At 38.5% G+C, this 18,527-nt stretch overlaps 1 protein-coding gene across 3 annotated transcripts in view; it reads left to right on the forward strand.

Annotated features, from left to right (window-relative positions):
• The window catches only part of limk1a (LIM domain kinase 1a), a 66,972-nt gene that overhangs the window by 15,785 nt on the left and 32,660 nt on the right, over positions 1-18,527 (forward strand). Inside the window, exon 1 of one of the 3 annotated variants that reach the window (XM_048159721.1) lies at positions 2,695-2,861. The exons of 1 other annotated variant lie outside the window; for it this stretch is intronic. In XM_048159721.1, the coding sequence (XP_048015678.1) occupies positions 2,836-2,861 (26 nt within the window). In that variant the 5' untranslated portion in view covers positions 2,695-2,835. Of the gene's footprint in view, positions 1-2,694; positions 2,862-5,979; positions 6,156-18,527 lie in introns of those variants that run through there. One more of the 3 variants, XM_048159720.1, reaches the window with a different exon arrangement.

Raw genomic sequence — 18,527 nt, forward strand, 5'->3', positions numbered from 1 at the left:
AGGGGTGTGGATTTTTGGAGATGGCTCTTTCACATCTGCTGTGGAGAGAGGTGAAGACTGAGTAAAGAGGTCATTTTGTTCCCTTCTATGACACAAGCAGCTTACACCTGAGCCAACCTCGACTAGGTTTATTAAAGCTCCTAGACAGGAAATGCAAATATGGGCTTAGTCCAATTTTTTTTTCTTTTCTCACTTAGCTTTTTTTTTCTGTTCTCACTTTAAAACTGTCTAGTTCTCTTTTAAAACTGTACTGAGAAGTTCTGGTGAGGTTTTAGGTCATGGAAGGGATGAAGGCTGTCATTAAAAGAGACCTGCAGAGTAAAGCAGTGTGAATTGTTTAAGAATTCATCGGCCACTGCCATGCGAACAGACTCGAGTGACAGTGAGCAAAGAACACTTGCAGAAAACAGCTTTGTGACGTGGTTTATTTGGAAGGCTGCTAGTTGTCCCTTGGGTGAGAAAACACAGTTTTTCTTGGAAGACGTAAATGGGGCTTTAATTCCATGGGAAAATAGCTCTGATGTAGAGTTTTGTGTTCCCGAACTCTCAGCAGGGGCCAAAATCACATGAGAAACTAGTCAGAGCTGGTGAAGAGAAAGTAGGAATTCACAACACAACATCCACTGCATTGGCCAGACAATGGATTTACTGTAATAGCAGATTGTCATCACCCAAACAACAGGCCGCTTTCCTGAGCCCTAATGACATTAGATGAACATTATAATAAAAGCGTTCAGAGTATTACTAGGGTGACTTCACTAGGCGTGGTTAGGGTGATTGCTAGGTGGTTGGCCAAAACTTTCTAGATAGGCTCTGCTACCTGTGGGGTTTTTCTCCAGTTTTGCCTTCCACTAGTTCACCAATCTGATCTTACTTGCTGAAGTTAGACTTAAACGGGACCTATAATGCCCTTTTCACAAGATGTAAAATAAGTCTCTGGTGTCCCCAGAATGTGTCTGTGAAGTTTCAGCTCAAAATACCCCACAGATCATTTATTATAGCTTGTCAAATTTGCCCCTATTTGGGTGTGAGCAAAAACACGCCATTTTTGTGTGTGTCCCTTTAAATGCAAATGAGCTGCTGCTCCAGAAGAGGGCGGAGCTTTAACAGCTCAACAACAACAAAGCTGGAGAATCTCACGCAGCCAAAATGAGGATTGTCAGTAACGGTGTTCAGCCTTACATTGTTCAAACCGCAGTCGACACTGATGGAGAGACTCAGGAAGAAGTTACAACTTTTAGACGTTTCTGAATGGTTAGTGGATAAATTTATGTAGTTGCTGTGGAGTTGATTCAACTCATCCACTAGCATGTGCCGTCATGTTCATCTTTTGTGTTGAATTGACCCTCGTTTGTGAAGCAGTCCGGCGTAAAATGACGGCATGTCAACAACACTCTACTGCAACAACTCTTCCTCTTCTCTAAAGCAGCCCAACATGACCCCGCCCCCTTTGTTGTGTGTTCTTGGGGGCGGGGTTTATGTAAATTTAAGGGTTAGTAATGTCACTAACCCATGAAGAAGCTCTTTGTAGTCCCTACCAGCCATTTGTTGTCCTTAAAAAAATGATTTCTATAAAAGAAAATATCTCCCTTTGCATTGAGTGTCGTAACCCTAACCCTGAATTTAGACTAAAATTTGATCACTAACCCCGAAAATGAGCATTGGTAATAGTGATGCTTGACTTGGCCAACTTGCTAAATGTATTACAGCTGGAATACTTCCAGTGTTTTCCAATGACATAATGAACACAAGACAGTGGCTTTCCCCTCTGAGCCCTGAGGTTCCTCCTGAGGTTTCTTTCTTACTTTCAGGGAGTTTTTCCCTGCCACTGTTGCCTTGTTTTTGTTCCCGAAAGGATTTCAGCCCAAACCCCTGTAATGCTGCTCTGTGGTAATTGCCATAGTTAAAAACAGCATGTAAATGAATGGAGTTTCCATCCGCACTGCTGGGAAAGTGGCATGAGAATATCAGTGCACACAGAGACCCTGTTACTCTTGGAGCATCAATCATGAACTTGTTTCATGGAGATGAGACTCCTGGATGAGTGCAGTGAGTCAGCAGCTCTGCATGAGCTAGAGAACACAAACATCTGCTGTGCACCATCATCCACATCATCACAGGAGGTTTCGCCGCAACGCTAAAAATAAATCATCAGGATCGAAAACCTAAAGCCATTGTAATTAGATGATGATGTTAATGGAAGTAACTCAAGAGTGACTGACAGATTGGGTGAATGATTCCTTAGATTGATTTCAACCGAATACTCACAAGTTCAAAGCTTGTTTTTCTTTTACTTTCACAATTAAGTAGAACCTGCTCATGGCGGTCATTCTATTGTCAGTTGGACCACAACAGGAGCTGTATATATTTCTGTATTCAGTATTAAAGAAATGCATGTTGTCTAATATTTATTGTCTGTGCATGCCTGTCTCTCTCTCTCTCTCTCTCTCTCTCTCATAACATTTGATTTAGACTGCAAGCTCTCAAATACACAATAGTGGTGCAGGAAACACTTTTGAAACAGTATGTCATTGATGGATCTGAACAGATTCTTCATTCCCAATCCTAACAGACACTAACCAAAAAAATGAGGATGTCTCTGGCCTGCTCTAGAGTGCTTGCTGTCATAGCTGGGGAAGTACAGGAGGGAATGACAGGCAGGTGCTTTGAGTTTCCTGTCAGTGGTGTGTCGTGCACTAAAGCTCAGCGCAGGTCAGATCAGCTGACCTGAAACCAGTCTGAGGAACTACCGCTTCAGTGTCATTGAGACACATTTCATTTGACAATCAGACAGGATTTCAACGTCTGCTCGATTTATCCCCACAAAATAATCTGATGGCTTTCCGGCATCGCAGAGGAAGGTAAGATGAATTTGACTGAATAAACAAAACAACATGTATAAGTTCTGTGGCAGCACCATGGGGAATTAAAATTAAGAACAAAACTTTATGAAAAATGTGTATGAATACTCATGAGACCTTGTTGGGTTTTTAATGACACTCTAAGGACCTTCAAAGAATGACCTTCAAAATTTCATTAGTCTGTACCAGAGTAAAAACATTTAAGTACTTCTTTTTTAAGTGGTGAAAATCAAGTTTTTAATGTTGTTTATATGTCTATGTGGTGTTTTTAATATGCTCTAAGACACACCATGTGCAAATTCATCAGTCAACACCATTGCTGAGTATTTTCTCCTTAAAACTGCAGTGAAAAAAAGACCCGCGTTTGAAATCGCTGGTGTTTGTGACGTCACAAACTACCTTGTAACCAATCATGACAACGTGCCGACGGGTTTTAGAATATTATTAACAACGAACTAACGGGAGTCTCGAGAGAAACCAGGTTATCCCTGTATATTTTTCTGTTGATATGAAAAATCATGTACATTTAGCAATATAGCGGGTGTATGATGTATATTACGATGTTATGATCAACTATATGTCTTTCTCCACTGACGTTCTGAGTTGTTCAAAGTGTTTGTAAGGATACTGATTGTTAGAAGGCAGCTGTCTGACTCTGAGATGAAGAACAGGAACATGGTTTGTGTATATTAGCAATACAATATTAGCTGTTTGATAACGTAGTCAAGCAAAAGACTAATCATATTAATTACCGTTATATGTCCGATGTTGTAAAGAGCGATACCATTGTGAGTGTTTACCTCAGTAAGTTGACCGAGTGGATCTCTGAGCTGGCGTGAGCAAGTGGAGGCGGGGCTAATTTGCATATTCATTGCATATCTGCATATCTATATATTCAAATCCGCATATACTCAATATATACTCAATATTCAAGCTATTTTAAAGCATGAAGACATATTTTTCACAGGAAGAAACGTCTAAATATGTAATTTTGGTGATCAAAGGTGAGTTTTAAGGGATACAATTATTGACAACAGTGGGACTTTCATTTTCCCATTTTGTCTCATCCGTTGGTTATCAATTCAGAAACTCTGCCATGTACTTGGCAGCATGAAAAACTAATTAGGGGCCAAGCACCGAAGGTGCTTAGGCACCTATTGTATCTGTTGGCGTTCTTTTTATCTTCTTCTTCTTCTTCTTCCGCTCTTGAAGGGAAAGTTGTGAAATTTGGCACACAGTTAGAGGACAGTCTGACCTTTGTCCATAGCAAATTTGGAGTCTCTAACTCAATCCCTCTAGCGCCACCAGCTGTCCAAAGTTGCACTTATGTTTATGCTAATAACTTTTGAACCATAAGGGCTAGAAACAAAATTCTGTCATGAAAATGTTTCCGCCATTTTGAATTTTATGAAAAACCTACTTTTTCGAACTCCTCCTAGGTCGTTACTCAGATTTTCATAAAAATTTAACCAGATCATCTTCAGACCATGCCGACAAAAAGTTATGGAATTCAAGTTGATGCCTCAAACCTTTTTTGAAAAACATGCGAACAGCCCATAGAACCGCTTGCGGGAAAGTTGTGAAATTTGCGTATCTACACAATGCTTTATCGTATTCAGACCAAACTTGGTACACGTCATCACAAGCATGACCTGAGGCATCATGCAGTGTTTCAGTGCAGCACCACCTACTGGTTCAGAAATATGAAAAATGGATATTTTTGCTTATAACTTCTGATGGGTTTGTCCAAAAATCATAAATTCGGGGCATCATGCCGAGTCAAATGATATCCAATTTTCCCATATCGGACATTTTGGCCGTCTGCCATTTTGAATTTCGTGCTAAAATGCTGTATTTTACGAACGCATTAACGTATCGTTACGAAACTCGGTATGGGTCATCGGGACAATGCCCTGAAGGAGCCTGAGAAGTTTCGGCACTGCGTCACCTTGTGGTCAAAAGTTATAACAAAATTTACAAAAATGCTAATAACTTTTGACTGTATTTACTGATTGTAATAGAATACCATAGTCAGCTGAACTTCCTGTCCGCCATATTGTTTTTCTTTAAAAACTTACTTTTTCGAACTCCTCCTAGACCGTTGCTCCGATTTTCACCAAAATTTAACCGTATCATCTTCAGACCATGCCGACAAAAAGTTATGGATTTCAAGTCAATATGTCAATACGTTTTCGTATACCAGAGCAAAGAATTTGAGGCATGATGCAAAAACGACTCTTGAAGCTGTATCTCTTCAGTGCTTTGACATATTGACACCAAACTTTGCAAGTGTCATTGTCACCTCACTCTGACCATACCACATTAATTTGGTCACAGCGCCACCTTTTGGTCGAAAGTGATGAAACAGTAAATCCTCATTTTTGATCATTTTTCAGCTCTTTTGCCTAAAATGATCTTAATAGGTCTTTAATTGCTCCCTGTTGCAGTTGGTCTGGTGCTCACAGCCATGTTGGCTGGCTTGTGTGCTGTTTTTGTGCTTGGCCCCGTAATTGCTGCTTGCAGCTATATTTTAGTATTGAGATTAATTGGTAATAAACAAAGCAAGAGAAGAGCCTCCCTTTATTATCACTGAGGCTGTCAATCTCTGAAGCGCAAGCTCACTGAATTCTGCACTCTCACCAAAACTCCCGTTGTACAATTAAGCTTGTACAATGAATCTCTTATTTACATCATGTTTACACTGTGGGTTATAATGAAAGGATTCACGATGCGTTTTCAGCAGTGGTAAGAGGATTCTGACTAACTTACTGACTAGCACCTCTGATAGGCCATTGCGTTCACGCACTCTACAGATATGACTGTGATTGGCTACAGTGCTCAACGCTTGTAAAAACACGTTGTAAATAGAAACCTTTGACGCTCACAGTGCACTCACAAACACGAACAAGAGCATCTGAAACCAGCATCTGGAATACACCCTGTACTACCGGTATGTCTGACAACTCTAATCACAGTGGTACACTGTCCAATACAGTCATGATTGCTGTTTTGGTGCTTGTAGTGAGTGCTGTAGAGGGACAGGAAGTGTTGCAGATAGAGAGTTGGTGTCACGGGGTCACAGTGACTCCCAAGGAAGCGTGAGTGTCGTAGCACAGGAAATGATCGCACCACAGCCCAGAATGCAGCTAAGCAGCAGAGCCGCGCACTTCTGTGTAGACAGAAGCAGTGTTCAGACATGAGCGGTCCTCCTGAAGCCCATCAGACGGTGCGAGCGCTCCGAAGACAGATGATCTCCTGCAGAAACCAGCGCTACCGTCGAGTTAAAGGCAGAAAGTAAGTCTGGACAGTGACCTTCACACAAACTTCCTTTGTTTAGTGACTTTTTTTTTTTTTTTGCATTCACATTCTTGGTGCTGATGTGAAATCGGATTGTGTGGGATTATGTCAACAAAACACATCATTTTTATTGAATCTTTTTCGTTGAAGTCATTTTTCTTATTATTTGTGCAACTGATGATCAGTTAGGAAGGATGTGTTGCCTGTAGTTTCACTTCTGTTTTTTTCCCCCCAGTGTTTCAGTTAGATGTGGTTGTGTCTGATGACTGTGTCTCTAAACCCTTGAATTGTGTTTTTGATAACTAGTTTGTTAAGTCCATCAGTGGCAGTTTCCTATTTCAACCTGTGGGCGGCTTTTTCTTTCATGACTTCTCATTTTTACTAGTCAACTAGTCATCCAGAATAGTAAGACTGGTCAATAAGTCATTGTTTTCGAGTCCCACATCTGGACAACATCAGAGAGTTTTGCGCTGCTCTGACATAAGCCGATGAGCTTATTTATTAGTGTTAAGCTGATAAATATTTTCATACTATAAACAATAATTCAAAATACTGATCAATGTGTGTCACCATAATGAAGTTTTTATGCCAAAAAATAAAAAAGCTCTTTAACCAATGAGCCAAAGCAGCATGGTTACGTTTGATTGCATTTAGTTGTGATTTGCTGTACTGTGCAGTGTGTGTGAATATAAGAACTGTCCTCACCGTGTTTGGCTTCTAGTCGGAGAGCAGACGGATGTGCAGACGGACAGAATTAGGGGCGACTGTTAGCGGTTAGGAAATGTTACCCGCAACATGTACACAGTTCATTTGTGTGTGTGAAATCCTGTTAAACCGCTTGAGTACTGCAATATCTAGTAATATGTAGAGTTCTGCAATATAATCATATGTGACTTCACACAAGGTTTTGTGTTATTGTCATTTTACTGTAAATTTTCTTTCATTTTTTAATCTCAAAAGCTGCAATGTTAACAGAATTGTGTAGACTTACTGTAGCCATAATTTACAGCTTATTTCTAGAGAACTATCTTGCATATCTTGATGCTTTGCTTCACACTTCAAAGAAATGTGATTTAAAGGGATAGTTCATCCTAAAATGAATTCCAATATATTCCACGTGTGCTGGAGGTATACGACAAGGTTTGGTGAAAAATAAACTGAAATTTAATGTATTAATTAACAGAAATCCTCACCTTGGTCGTTGATCTTCTGTGCACGGATGCAGTTCAAAATACAAAACACACAAGTTGTGAGAAATCAAGATTAATAAAAATGTCCGTGTGAGTCAATTTATCACCAGACCAGAACTCTGTTTTCTGATGACAGAATGACAGCTGACAGATGTGAACGCAACAACTTCTTGTAGGGCCCTGTGAAATCCGTTTTATTTTTTTCCCAAATTCCGTTTTTTCCGTTTTAATTTTCTGGATTCCATTTTTTTCCGTTTTTTGACTCCATTTTAATGGTTAAATTAAATTTTAGTAATCAAAAAGCATGTCTAATTAATTGAAATAATGAATCTTGTCCAATTTACCAACAATTTAATACAAATTTAACAAAAAAAATAAAAAATTTTAGGGCCCTATGATAAACGTTTTATTCTTTCTCCTCAAATTTTATTTTTTACCAAATTCTGTTTTCTGGATTCCATTTTAATGGTTTAATTCCATTTTAATAATCAAAAAGCATGTCTAATTAATTGAATTCTTAAAAATAACAGCATTTATTAAAAAAATATGTTTTTATTATTATTATTATTTTTTTTTTCAGAAGTTCTGTTGTGTATTTAAATTTTTCTGGCAATCAAATGAACGCATACCATTTAATTTATCTTTTAATTATGAAATTAAACTTTTTTTGTCAAACAATGTGCTGCACAACAGAGCTTTACTGTTAAAATTAAAACATGGAAGAAACACTGAGATTGTTTAAAAATATATTTTAATAATTTATTATTAAATAAACACACTCACCCCCGCGCGAGTGTGTGTGAGGCGGTGTGAGGTAAATTCATTAATTTCAGAGTCACACAGGCATGCAGGATTCATGTTTAAATAGTCTTTTTGCGGTTTAATATTCACAAACACTAGTCTATATCGCGATTTAATTTAAGTGTACTGACCTGCTTTTAATTCATTCATCAAAAATTTGACAAATTCCGTGACATTCCGTGTTATATAGTAAATTCCGTTTTTATGACTGGATTCCGCGATTCCATCCGCGTTTTCTGCATCGCGGAAATCATAGGGCCCTATTCTTGTTACAATGAACACAATGGATATATTCACCTCAGAGAAAAAGGTACATGGATTGTATTTCAAGTAGAGTTTTTATTAGTCTTGATTTCTCACAACTTGTGTGTTTTTCTGGGCGAGTCGAAACTGCGCCGCTAATAATGTCTCAAGAATGCACAGCCGTGCACAGAAGACCAACGGCCAAGGTCAGGATTTCTGTTAAATAATGCATCAAATTCCAGTTTGTTTTTCACCAAACCCTGTAGTATACCACCAGAAAACTTGGAATATACGACACAGAGCAGTGTACAGTAGTTGTGTTGATATGTAGATGCAGAAACCAAACGTGCCGCACAAGTCCTGTAAGAAGCCAAAACATTTTGATCGCCACCTGGTGGCTGGCTGCAGTATAGGTCTTATAATTGAATGGGATGCGAGCCATACTTTTTTTTTTTTTTTGGTCATTTTAGGTAGTTCTTTTCATGCTGACGTATGTTCAAGTGTTCTTTTTTCCAGTAAGTTTGGTTTTAATTAGTTTGATGCAATAAAAGCAACGTCGTGGTCGACCTCTGTGCTTGCGATTGAGTCTGCGGGAATATATACTGATACCGCTTGATACTGCTGCACCTCAGGATCACTCGGACTTCGGCAATGACCATTTCAGGGATATTTTGTCTTCATTTTTCTACAGTGGAAGGAAGCATAGACGCGCATCTTTTTTTTATGGTCTATGGCAGAAACAGACACTGAATTCTCCAAAAACAAGGCCTGTCCTGTGGTGGCGGACACTGATAATAAGCTTGTGTCAGACACTGTGAGTGTCACTGATGCGACGTGTCTTATCCTCTGCCGTCTGTCTTCTGTTTTATGCTGATAAACGCTGCATTCGAGTTTGTAATGATTGTTATGATTGCTCCTCACACTCTCTGCTGGGTTGGGAAAGGGCTGCTTGGTTCAAATGACTTTGTTTCAGTCTCTTTCTCTGGCCTCAGTCAAATGCTTTTCTTGTCTGCTGAAGTTTGTCTTCTGTGGGATCATTTGCGTCTCGGCTCAACTATGAGGGCAGTTCATTCTTTCTGCAGACTGACAGAATTAGCACCGGAGCACGGCATTCTGGGAAGGGCTTAGTAAGCACAAAGAAAGCGCTGGCATGCAAAACAATTCCCACAAGACACCCCCAAAATGCTAAACACGCCTAATACAGTACTGAGACACTGAGAGCAGCACACAACATGACAGAACATGCTCTGCTCTTATAGTGAAGCTTTGATTTGAGCTGGTAAGAAGAAGAATCTGATGTTTACGGCCGTCAAGTTCCAAATAAAGAGAGAAAATAATCAGTTGAGATGAAGCATGTTTTTATCTGTCACTAGATTGCATCACTACATGGATATGTATTTAACATACTGAGAACACTTTTTTTTTTTTTTTTTTTTTTTTCTTTTAATTAAATTTCAAACAAAGATCCATTGTGATCCGAACTGTCACTCAACCACATATTCGGGATTCCTGTTGTTGTGGTGAAAGTGGTCCACTTCCTGTGGGGCTTTGAACGCTCCGCCCTGAACATGACATCACTGCTCTCTTCTGATGACATCACCCAGTGTTTCCCTCCTCCATGTTTCTCTGCTGAAGTGATAAAAGGAAAAACTGCCTCATGATTCCTGAGGACTGGTGCAGGGAGGTCACTTTTCCCATGGATCATCGTAATTGGCTTTTTTTATTAATAATATTATTATTATTATTATTATTATTATTATTATTATTATTATTATTCAGCCATTGATCAGAATTAGACAATTCTGCCAACATCCAAAATATTGCCAACATCCAAAAACATGACAAGCCTGGAAATGTAATTACAAATATAATGATTCAATATACAATATTCGTTTCAATAATAATATTCCAATGAATAAACAAGGACAATTTAATCAAATAAATTCACAAAAATATCAAATCAAGTAAATTGATTGGAATTGTATTTAGGGATGCACCGATATGAACATTTTGGCCGATACCGATAACCGATAATCATTTATATTTGAAAGCCGATAACCGATATATTGGCCGATAAATCAAAATAAAAAATTTTATATCATTTTTGAGAGCCTGATTACAAAAACAGAAGTCTCACCATTAAAAGCCCAAACACATGATTATAATGTTCTCATTCTAATTTTATGTAGCCGATATGACAGACTTGCGCTGTACGTTGCACTGTATTTTCCTTTTTGAAGTCATTTTCAATCATTTTTCAAGCAATTCATAACCATCATGGAGAACAGTGAGCATCTGAAGCGTCTCATCTGAAGGAAATAATCCATTATATATTATATTGGCAAATTTTCTTATCTGGCCAATAACAAAAACATTAAAAATTGAACATATATCGGCCGATACCGATATGGTGCTTGATATATAGTGCATCCCTATTTGTATTCAGTGTGAGCATTTTTCTCAATAGAAAAACATTTTTTAATGTTGTGATGTAACGTTTTATACTTTTGTTGTTACTTTTTAAAAAAAAATCTATATGTGACATGTAAGAACCACCCAGAATGAGCATGTTCCATGTTTTTCCTGTTGAAAATCAGTGTTCTTATAGGACTTGTGATGTGTAAATGTGAGCTTCATATGCTGTAAAGGTGTCCTCGTACCCAGTAATGTACTCTTTTATGCTAATGAAGTTTTTAGAATGAAAATCACAGCAAGTCTTCATAATACAATTGAACGACATGTATTTAAAATGTCACTTGTAGTCTTCACATTACTGTTCCTCGTGTTACAAAAGCTCGAACGCAGCAGTTTTTGTCAAGGGCTTCGACCGGATGAGATTCAGAATGATGATCAAAACACAGCTGGATTATCATCAACATTAAAAAGCATTTAAATCTAAACTGCCTAACATTACTGAATGTAATGGGTGTTGATGGACTCCATATAGCATTATTTTACATGAACGTAAGCAATCTTCGCTTGTTTCTGCTGCTGCTTCACTTGTGTTTTGATCTGGAGATTCTGTACTCTTTCAGAAGATGTGTAATAGTGCCCCCTACCATATAACAGTGAAAACACGGATAACTGGAAAGTTCCGTCAATGGCCTCATGCTGGTAACCACATGACAATGCGGGTGATCACCGGTGAGTGTTGCACAGGCTTCAGATGATGTTAAAATCTGGTTCTTTTGTGGAGTGGTTACTGTAAATGGGTGATTTTATTTCCAAATCCTTTGAGCTTTTGTGACAAATGGGGAACTTTCCCCAGTGGGACGTGCATGTGTATTTGTGGTTACATGGTGAGTCAAAGTGAAACTGATACTTTGACACAGTTGGCCTTTTTCATGCTGATACACTCTCACTGAAAATCGCGAGCTCACATTCAGTTTGAGGGATCATCAGAAGGATTTGTTGGAGCAGCACCGTAACGTCCCATTGAAGGTGATGGCAACATCCACCACTGAAGAGCGCAGACACAAAACTGACGCAATGTTTGTATGTGTAAAGGAATGAGGAAATGTCACGTTATCTCTCCTTATCTTTCCTTTCCCTCTTTACTTCACCTCTCACTCAATGTTGTCATAGTTTCCACCACAACACTGTAGTAACTACAGTTACTGTGACTAGAATAACCCTGTGGGAACTGATTTTTTTTCACTTCTGTCATCATCACATTAAAATGACAGAACTATTATCAAAGCTTGTACGGCTGAATTAGATCCGGTATTCGTATGTAATTTACTGTAATTTTGCTCACTATGGTAAATGTCAAGAAGATCGTTGGAATTAAACTATAAATTGTCACTGTTGTTAACATTAAAACTCCATTTTGAATAGCATGTTGTTTTTTGGCAGTCTTGAATAGGTGACCAATTTCATGAAGCTGGTTTCAGTGGCTACCCTGTTAAGATTGTGGCTTTTCGGTTCAAGATGGAATTGTTTTTAGCGGTGTTTATCACCAAGGTAACATGAGCTGTGTAGCTATTCTGATCAGAAGCAGGTTTTATTCTGGGCGAGAGATCGCAAACCAAAACTGGACCAATCAGCTGAGAGAAAACTGAGTGATACACACACACACAATAATTATATATATACACTTTAATTATATCTAAAATATTTGAGGAAATATGATGAGGAAATACAGTGCCTTGAATATCTCTGCAGCTCTTCTGTCAAATGAAGTCATGCTTTCAGAGTTTCAGTGTTGTCCTGTTATATAGCGTATTGGGAGCATTGTACATTTACTGTAGACTGATAAACTGAAAATTAAAATATACAAATAACATTTTAAGTGACTTCTGTTTCAGAATAAATAATGCAGTAAAAAAATGGCCGAGTGTTTTTGCTCAGAACAAACCAATTCGTTTTTAATTCCTGATTTGAGAATAACAGTCTACAGTATTGCATGAAAAACAGCACTAGAAATGTTGTAATTATCGAAATGAAACAGGAAAGGCACAATGAAATGTCTATTCAGGAGATAATGGCAAAAAGAAAATGTGAAAGAGAAACATACTTGTTGATGAGCTTGTGGCATCAACATGCATTTATCATTCTTACAATCAATCTCCATAATTTCTATACTGTAAAAAAAAAAAAAAATCCCTTAAAATTTACGGTAAAGAAAAAGGCAGCTGTGGTTGCCAGAACTTTACTGTAAAAATACAGTAGCAACATAAAAAATAAGAAATCTGTTTAATTTATGGTAAAAAAAAAACATATTTAATTAACTGATATAATGTTAATTTCCCAACCTAATGAAGTACAAATATCTGTTTTGTACCTTTATAATACACTGACAGTCACCAAACACAGTGGTGATGAGTCACATGATTAATCAAAGTTCATCACAAGCTGAGAAGGACAACACTAACATATAGAAGGTGCACACAGTGTCATTCACACACACACACTAAACACCATCATGGTAACACACATGACATTTTAAAAATGCAATAAACTTTAATTTAACAACATTAGATGTAACATAAAACCCTAATGTACATAACTGATTAGAAAAACTAAGAAAAAAAACGTTATTTCAATGAAAATACATCAAATGTGAAGTGTCACGTGAGGAATTGTGGGAATGTCAATTTACGGTTTATCACTGTAAAATTTTACAATGACTTGTTGTTTAACGGTATTTTACTGTAAAATTACATTAAATGTACCATTAGATCTATTACAGTTATTCACCGTATTTGTAGTACAGAAACTTTCTTTAAACCAATTAACAGTTTTTCACCGTAGCATTTTTACAGTATTTTACTGTTAAAATCACGGCCATTTTTTACAGTGAAATTTGGGTTCAATATTTTCTTAAGCAGTTCTCCACACAAAAATAATTTCAAGCATAAATTTGATAAGAACACAGTGGAAATTATCAGCCATACTCAACATAACAGGACTTAATGATTAACTACAAATAAGTAGCGGCAGCTGTGTTGACATCCTTCTTTGTTTCTCGTTTGAGTTTGGCAGAATGTCCCGTTGTCGTCACTCTCCAAACGTTGTGTATTGTGTAGTGGACTGACTCGGACGTAAGGTTTGTGCTCTTCTCTGACTGTCAAAGACTCAAATCTGCTCCAGTCGGTGGAGTCTTTCAGTGTGTTGAGTTCAGTCTTGTTTCTGCTAGTCGTTAAATGTGTCCCCAGCTTTAGTCTTCAGCAGATTGAATCAAACTGTTTCGTGTGATTGGCTGTTCACTGCAGATGTCACACTTTCTTTTATCCAAGCTCCATAGTTAATCATACACTCTGGATCAGACTCTGAGAATGTTTAGCGAGTGATGTGAACCCACTGAACCTGATCTGAACCAGGTTAGGTTTATTTGGTTTTGTTAACTCTAAACTCTAAACCTACTCTGAAACTCAGAGTTTGTTCAACAGGCCATACAGTGTCTCTCATAGGTGAATCAGATATGCAAATCCAATAACCAATCAAGGATAACTGCTTAAATATCAGAAAAGAAAAAAATGATAAAACGGATGATTTCTTATTATAGGACAGTGGAATCTAAAATCAGAGATCTCAATATGAACTCAATTCAGAACAAATTCTTCCAGGACCAAATGATCCAAGTTAATGTTCGTTCATTTTATAGGCTGACAATAATTTTGCCTGCTGTTATTTCTCATGAGAAACTTTGGAGACAAATTGATAGTTGATTAATGAAACCTAACTGCAACACAACTGTTCTCCTGAAATATGAACGGAATCCTCTGGGATGGTGCCATGTCCAAATGGCGCGGTGATGCCACATTACTGTTTGGTGTTTGTTTTGGTTTCCTGACTCGAGGCTGGGATCAGCAGATGAACAGAGTGGTCATCTGCTTTAATGAAGTGTTTCCTTCCTTTAGTCATAGAGATGATGATGAGAGATGTTGGGAGGGAGATGGGGGAGATCTGAGACCGCAGAGAAGTCAGACAGATAGAGGGAATGATTAACAGCATCCTGTCCGTCTCTGCTTTCATCATTAGAGGCTGATAACAGAGCCCTGGGGATCACACATCATGGATTACCCAGCATCCCCCATGTCTGCTGGACCGGATTGGTTTCATCAGTCTAATGGCCAGTCCTCCATTGACAAACACTTCACTTTCTTTCAGGCCAATGCTTTAGCTGTGTTTGCTTCACTCTTACTATTGCTTAGTGATTTGATCAAACCTTAGCACTACTCTGTGATTCCTCACATTTACTGTATCAGATTTGGGCCTGGTGGACAGGCTTAAGGTCCTTGCACAATGAGTCCGAAATTCTTGCACGTTTAAAAATAAATATGACCTCAGACACGTTTAGGTGTGCCTCCGTAACTTTCGTCCGTCATAAATTTGGATCAGGTTCAATTTTATGCATTTTTCGCATCCGTAGCAAACTTTTTGAGAGGTGTTTTGACCGTTCAGAGCCACCGTACAAGCGAACGCCAAAATCCAAAATGGCGTCTGAGAAGTTGATCCACTTCGTCTCGCAGCACAAAGCGCAGCATGACAAACAAAGTGCGGAATACAAAGAGACGGAATATAAAGAGAGATTGAATGATTGCGGAACAGCTTTGAAAACAGGATGGTAGGCATTGGGGATAATTTGGAACACTGGAACTCTTCTTCCTCTCTATGCAATCTCAGGATTGGATGGACCCAATATTTCCTCTTTCTTTTTCTCTTTTTAAGAAGAGAGAGGAGAATAAAATCATCCTCACTGCGTGAAGACTCCATTTTGTATTGTTTTGCAAATTTTTTTCGCAACGGATTAATTAAAACTCATCGGACTCATCGCAAGGTTTCTGTACGTGACAAAATCTTAGGATGAAGAATACGAAAAAATGCAAAATTCAGAACTCAGGACCCTATCATACACCCGGCGCAATGCGATGCCAGCCCCAACAAGTGTTTTTTGCTAGTTTCAGATTGACGCAGTTATCACGTCTAGCGCCAACTTGTTTAAATAGCCCATGGGTCTGAAAACGAGGTGTGTTCCAGTGCATTGTTGGCGTGTTGCTATTTTGAGGCAACTGAAATAGACTGCACCATTGACCAAATGAAACCTGGTCTAAAATCAATGGTGCAATATTTTTCCATTATTTAAGGGACACGTTAGTAATATGTGCCTATAAGTGGGCGCACACCGCGCATATACTCTGACCACACAACACTTTAGAAACATCCTATTATTGAGGACAAACAGCACTCAAACTCTCTGAAGATGACGTTGGTTGTTTTGATGAGAATATAAGGAGTGGCTCATTCTATATCTGTATCTTGTCAGGGGAAATGGTGTTCAGGGCTGTGGCGTTGATTCTCACCGCTGTTATTATCAACACTGCATATGCTATTATAAAGAATTATAAACAAGCTGAAACATATACTTCTCTCCCTAAAGACAGGTAAATTACGGGACACGTCAGCATTGTTTGGCTTTCCCAGATGAGTGCAGTAACAGTGCAGTTCTTCCTTCTTTCTAAAAATAATGCAATTTATTTGCATTCATTGTAGCCACATACACACATACATCAGCTCTGCGCTGTGCCCGAGCACTGAAAGAACGGGAATTGGTTTAATGAAGCCTTTTCATGGTTACTCACCAGTCTATGGTCCATTGTTTATAAGGACAAATGCATTTCCTTGTTGCACATGAATACAGTGATGCTTCAAGTTCAGTTCACGGCAGTTCCTTAATGATGGGGCTCACGTACAAATAAGGCAAAATTTGAGATAAAATACAGGAATGAATCGACACTGTGAATTTGGATAACACTTGCCAAGTGTGTTAATGTAATAACTGTAAAATACAGTAGAAACACATTTCTGTGTTCAGTGACAACTTCAGTGCATAACGTTTCTTTCTTGCCTACCTTGAACTCATCGTGTTCTCATTTAGGTCCTGTGGTGTGTATGATAGAAGGTAATGCTGAAGTACACTGCCTCTACTTCACTGTGATCAGCTGATTCCCATTCATGTGATGATGATTTGCAAAATAGACTGTACTAGAATTGATGGTTGGACTGATTAACAACTCACTTACCCCTTTTTGCCATAATAAGGCAAAGACATATATTATCTTGACATACATTGACATGGAGGTGGCTGTTTTTCAGCTCCTGTCACAGTTCAGAGGGCATGATGGATTCGCAGGGATCATTGAGTGGCAGATGTTCACGAATGAGCTGGACTCCCTCAGGCTCTGATCCGATCAATCCACAGACAGTGAGATATCAGCCTCTGGCCACTGTTATGACACCACACACATGATGGATCATCTGACGTCATGCTGAAGCTCATGTGTTTAGCATATGCTCAGTCTCCTGTCAGCTCTGCTGAAACATTTTCTTACTGAGGTTTATATTTATAAAAACAAAACAACAGCTTTTCTTGCCCAACATGGTGCCGTGGTGGGCAAGTTATGTAATTGCAGTTGTTAGATTATAAAACAGCAGTGGTTGTGGAAGTTGACCAGTCAATCCAGTGTTCCAGTCATCATCAAACACAGTAACAGTGTATGTCACTGTACAACAGTCTTAGAGACCAACTATTAACATTAGTTCACATGACACCACAGATCTTGTGAAAGAACGGCACTAATCGATTTGATTTGCATCATGTTTTCATGAAAATGTGTGACCTTAAAGGTGCAGTAAGCGATTTAACTGATAACTGATTGCTGGATCAATCAGTTATCAGCAAAAATCCATACTGATTGTTTTTTCTGATTGCATCCATTCCTGGAGTGGCTGAGAAGGGTTCTCTGTCAATATACAGAACAAGAGTGGCTGCTAGAGGCGAAATAAAAACTATCACTGATGCCTCGTGGTGTTTGTTTTGACATGAGACTGTGCGCTGCATGGAGCCAGACATGTCAGATACGGATTTAAAACGGAGACGATGAAACATTATGTATACAGTACACTACCGTACATGTTTTCATATCATTATAAAGTAATTAATTTGTTGACTAAATTGATTCTGCAATCGGTAATCAGCAAAACCGATCAATCGGCACCGATAACCTATTGCTGGATCAATCAGTTATCAGCAAAAATCCAAACCAATTGTTTTTCCGGGTTGCATCTGTTCTTGGAGTGGCTGAGATGGGTCCGCTGTCAATATACAGTACGAGAGCAACCTCTAGAGGCGAAATAAAAACTATCACTGATGCCTCGTGGAGTTTGTTTTGACACGTGAGACTGCGCATTGATGCAGATTTAAACAATGTTTAGACAATGAAACGGTATGTATACAGTACACTACCGTACATGTTTTCATATCATTATAAAGTAATTCATTTGTTGACTAAATTGATTCTGCAATCGGTAATCAGCAAAACCGATCAATCGGCACCGATAACCTATTGCTGGATCAATCAGTTATCAGCAAAAATCCAAACCAATTGTTTTTCCGGGTTGCATCTGTTCTTGGAGTGGCTGAGATGGGTCCGCTGTCAATATACAGTACGAGAGCGACCTCTAGAGGCGAAATAAAAACTATCACTGATGCCTCGTGGAGTTTGTTTTGACACGTGAGACTGCGCATTGATGCAGATTTAAACAATATTTAGACAATGAAACGGTATGTATACAGTACACTACCGTACATGTTTTCATATCATTATAAAGTAATTAATTTGTTGACTATATT

The sequence above is a fragment of the Megalobrama amblycephala genome, linkage group LG16 (assembly GCF_018812025.1).
Source record: "Megalobrama amblycephala isolate DHTTF-2021 linkage group LG16, ASM1881202v1, whole genome shotgun sequence".
Classification (NCBI taxonomy): domain Eukaryota; kingdom Metazoa; phylum Chordata; class Actinopteri; order Cypriniformes; family Xenocyprididae; genus Megalobrama; species Megalobrama amblycephala.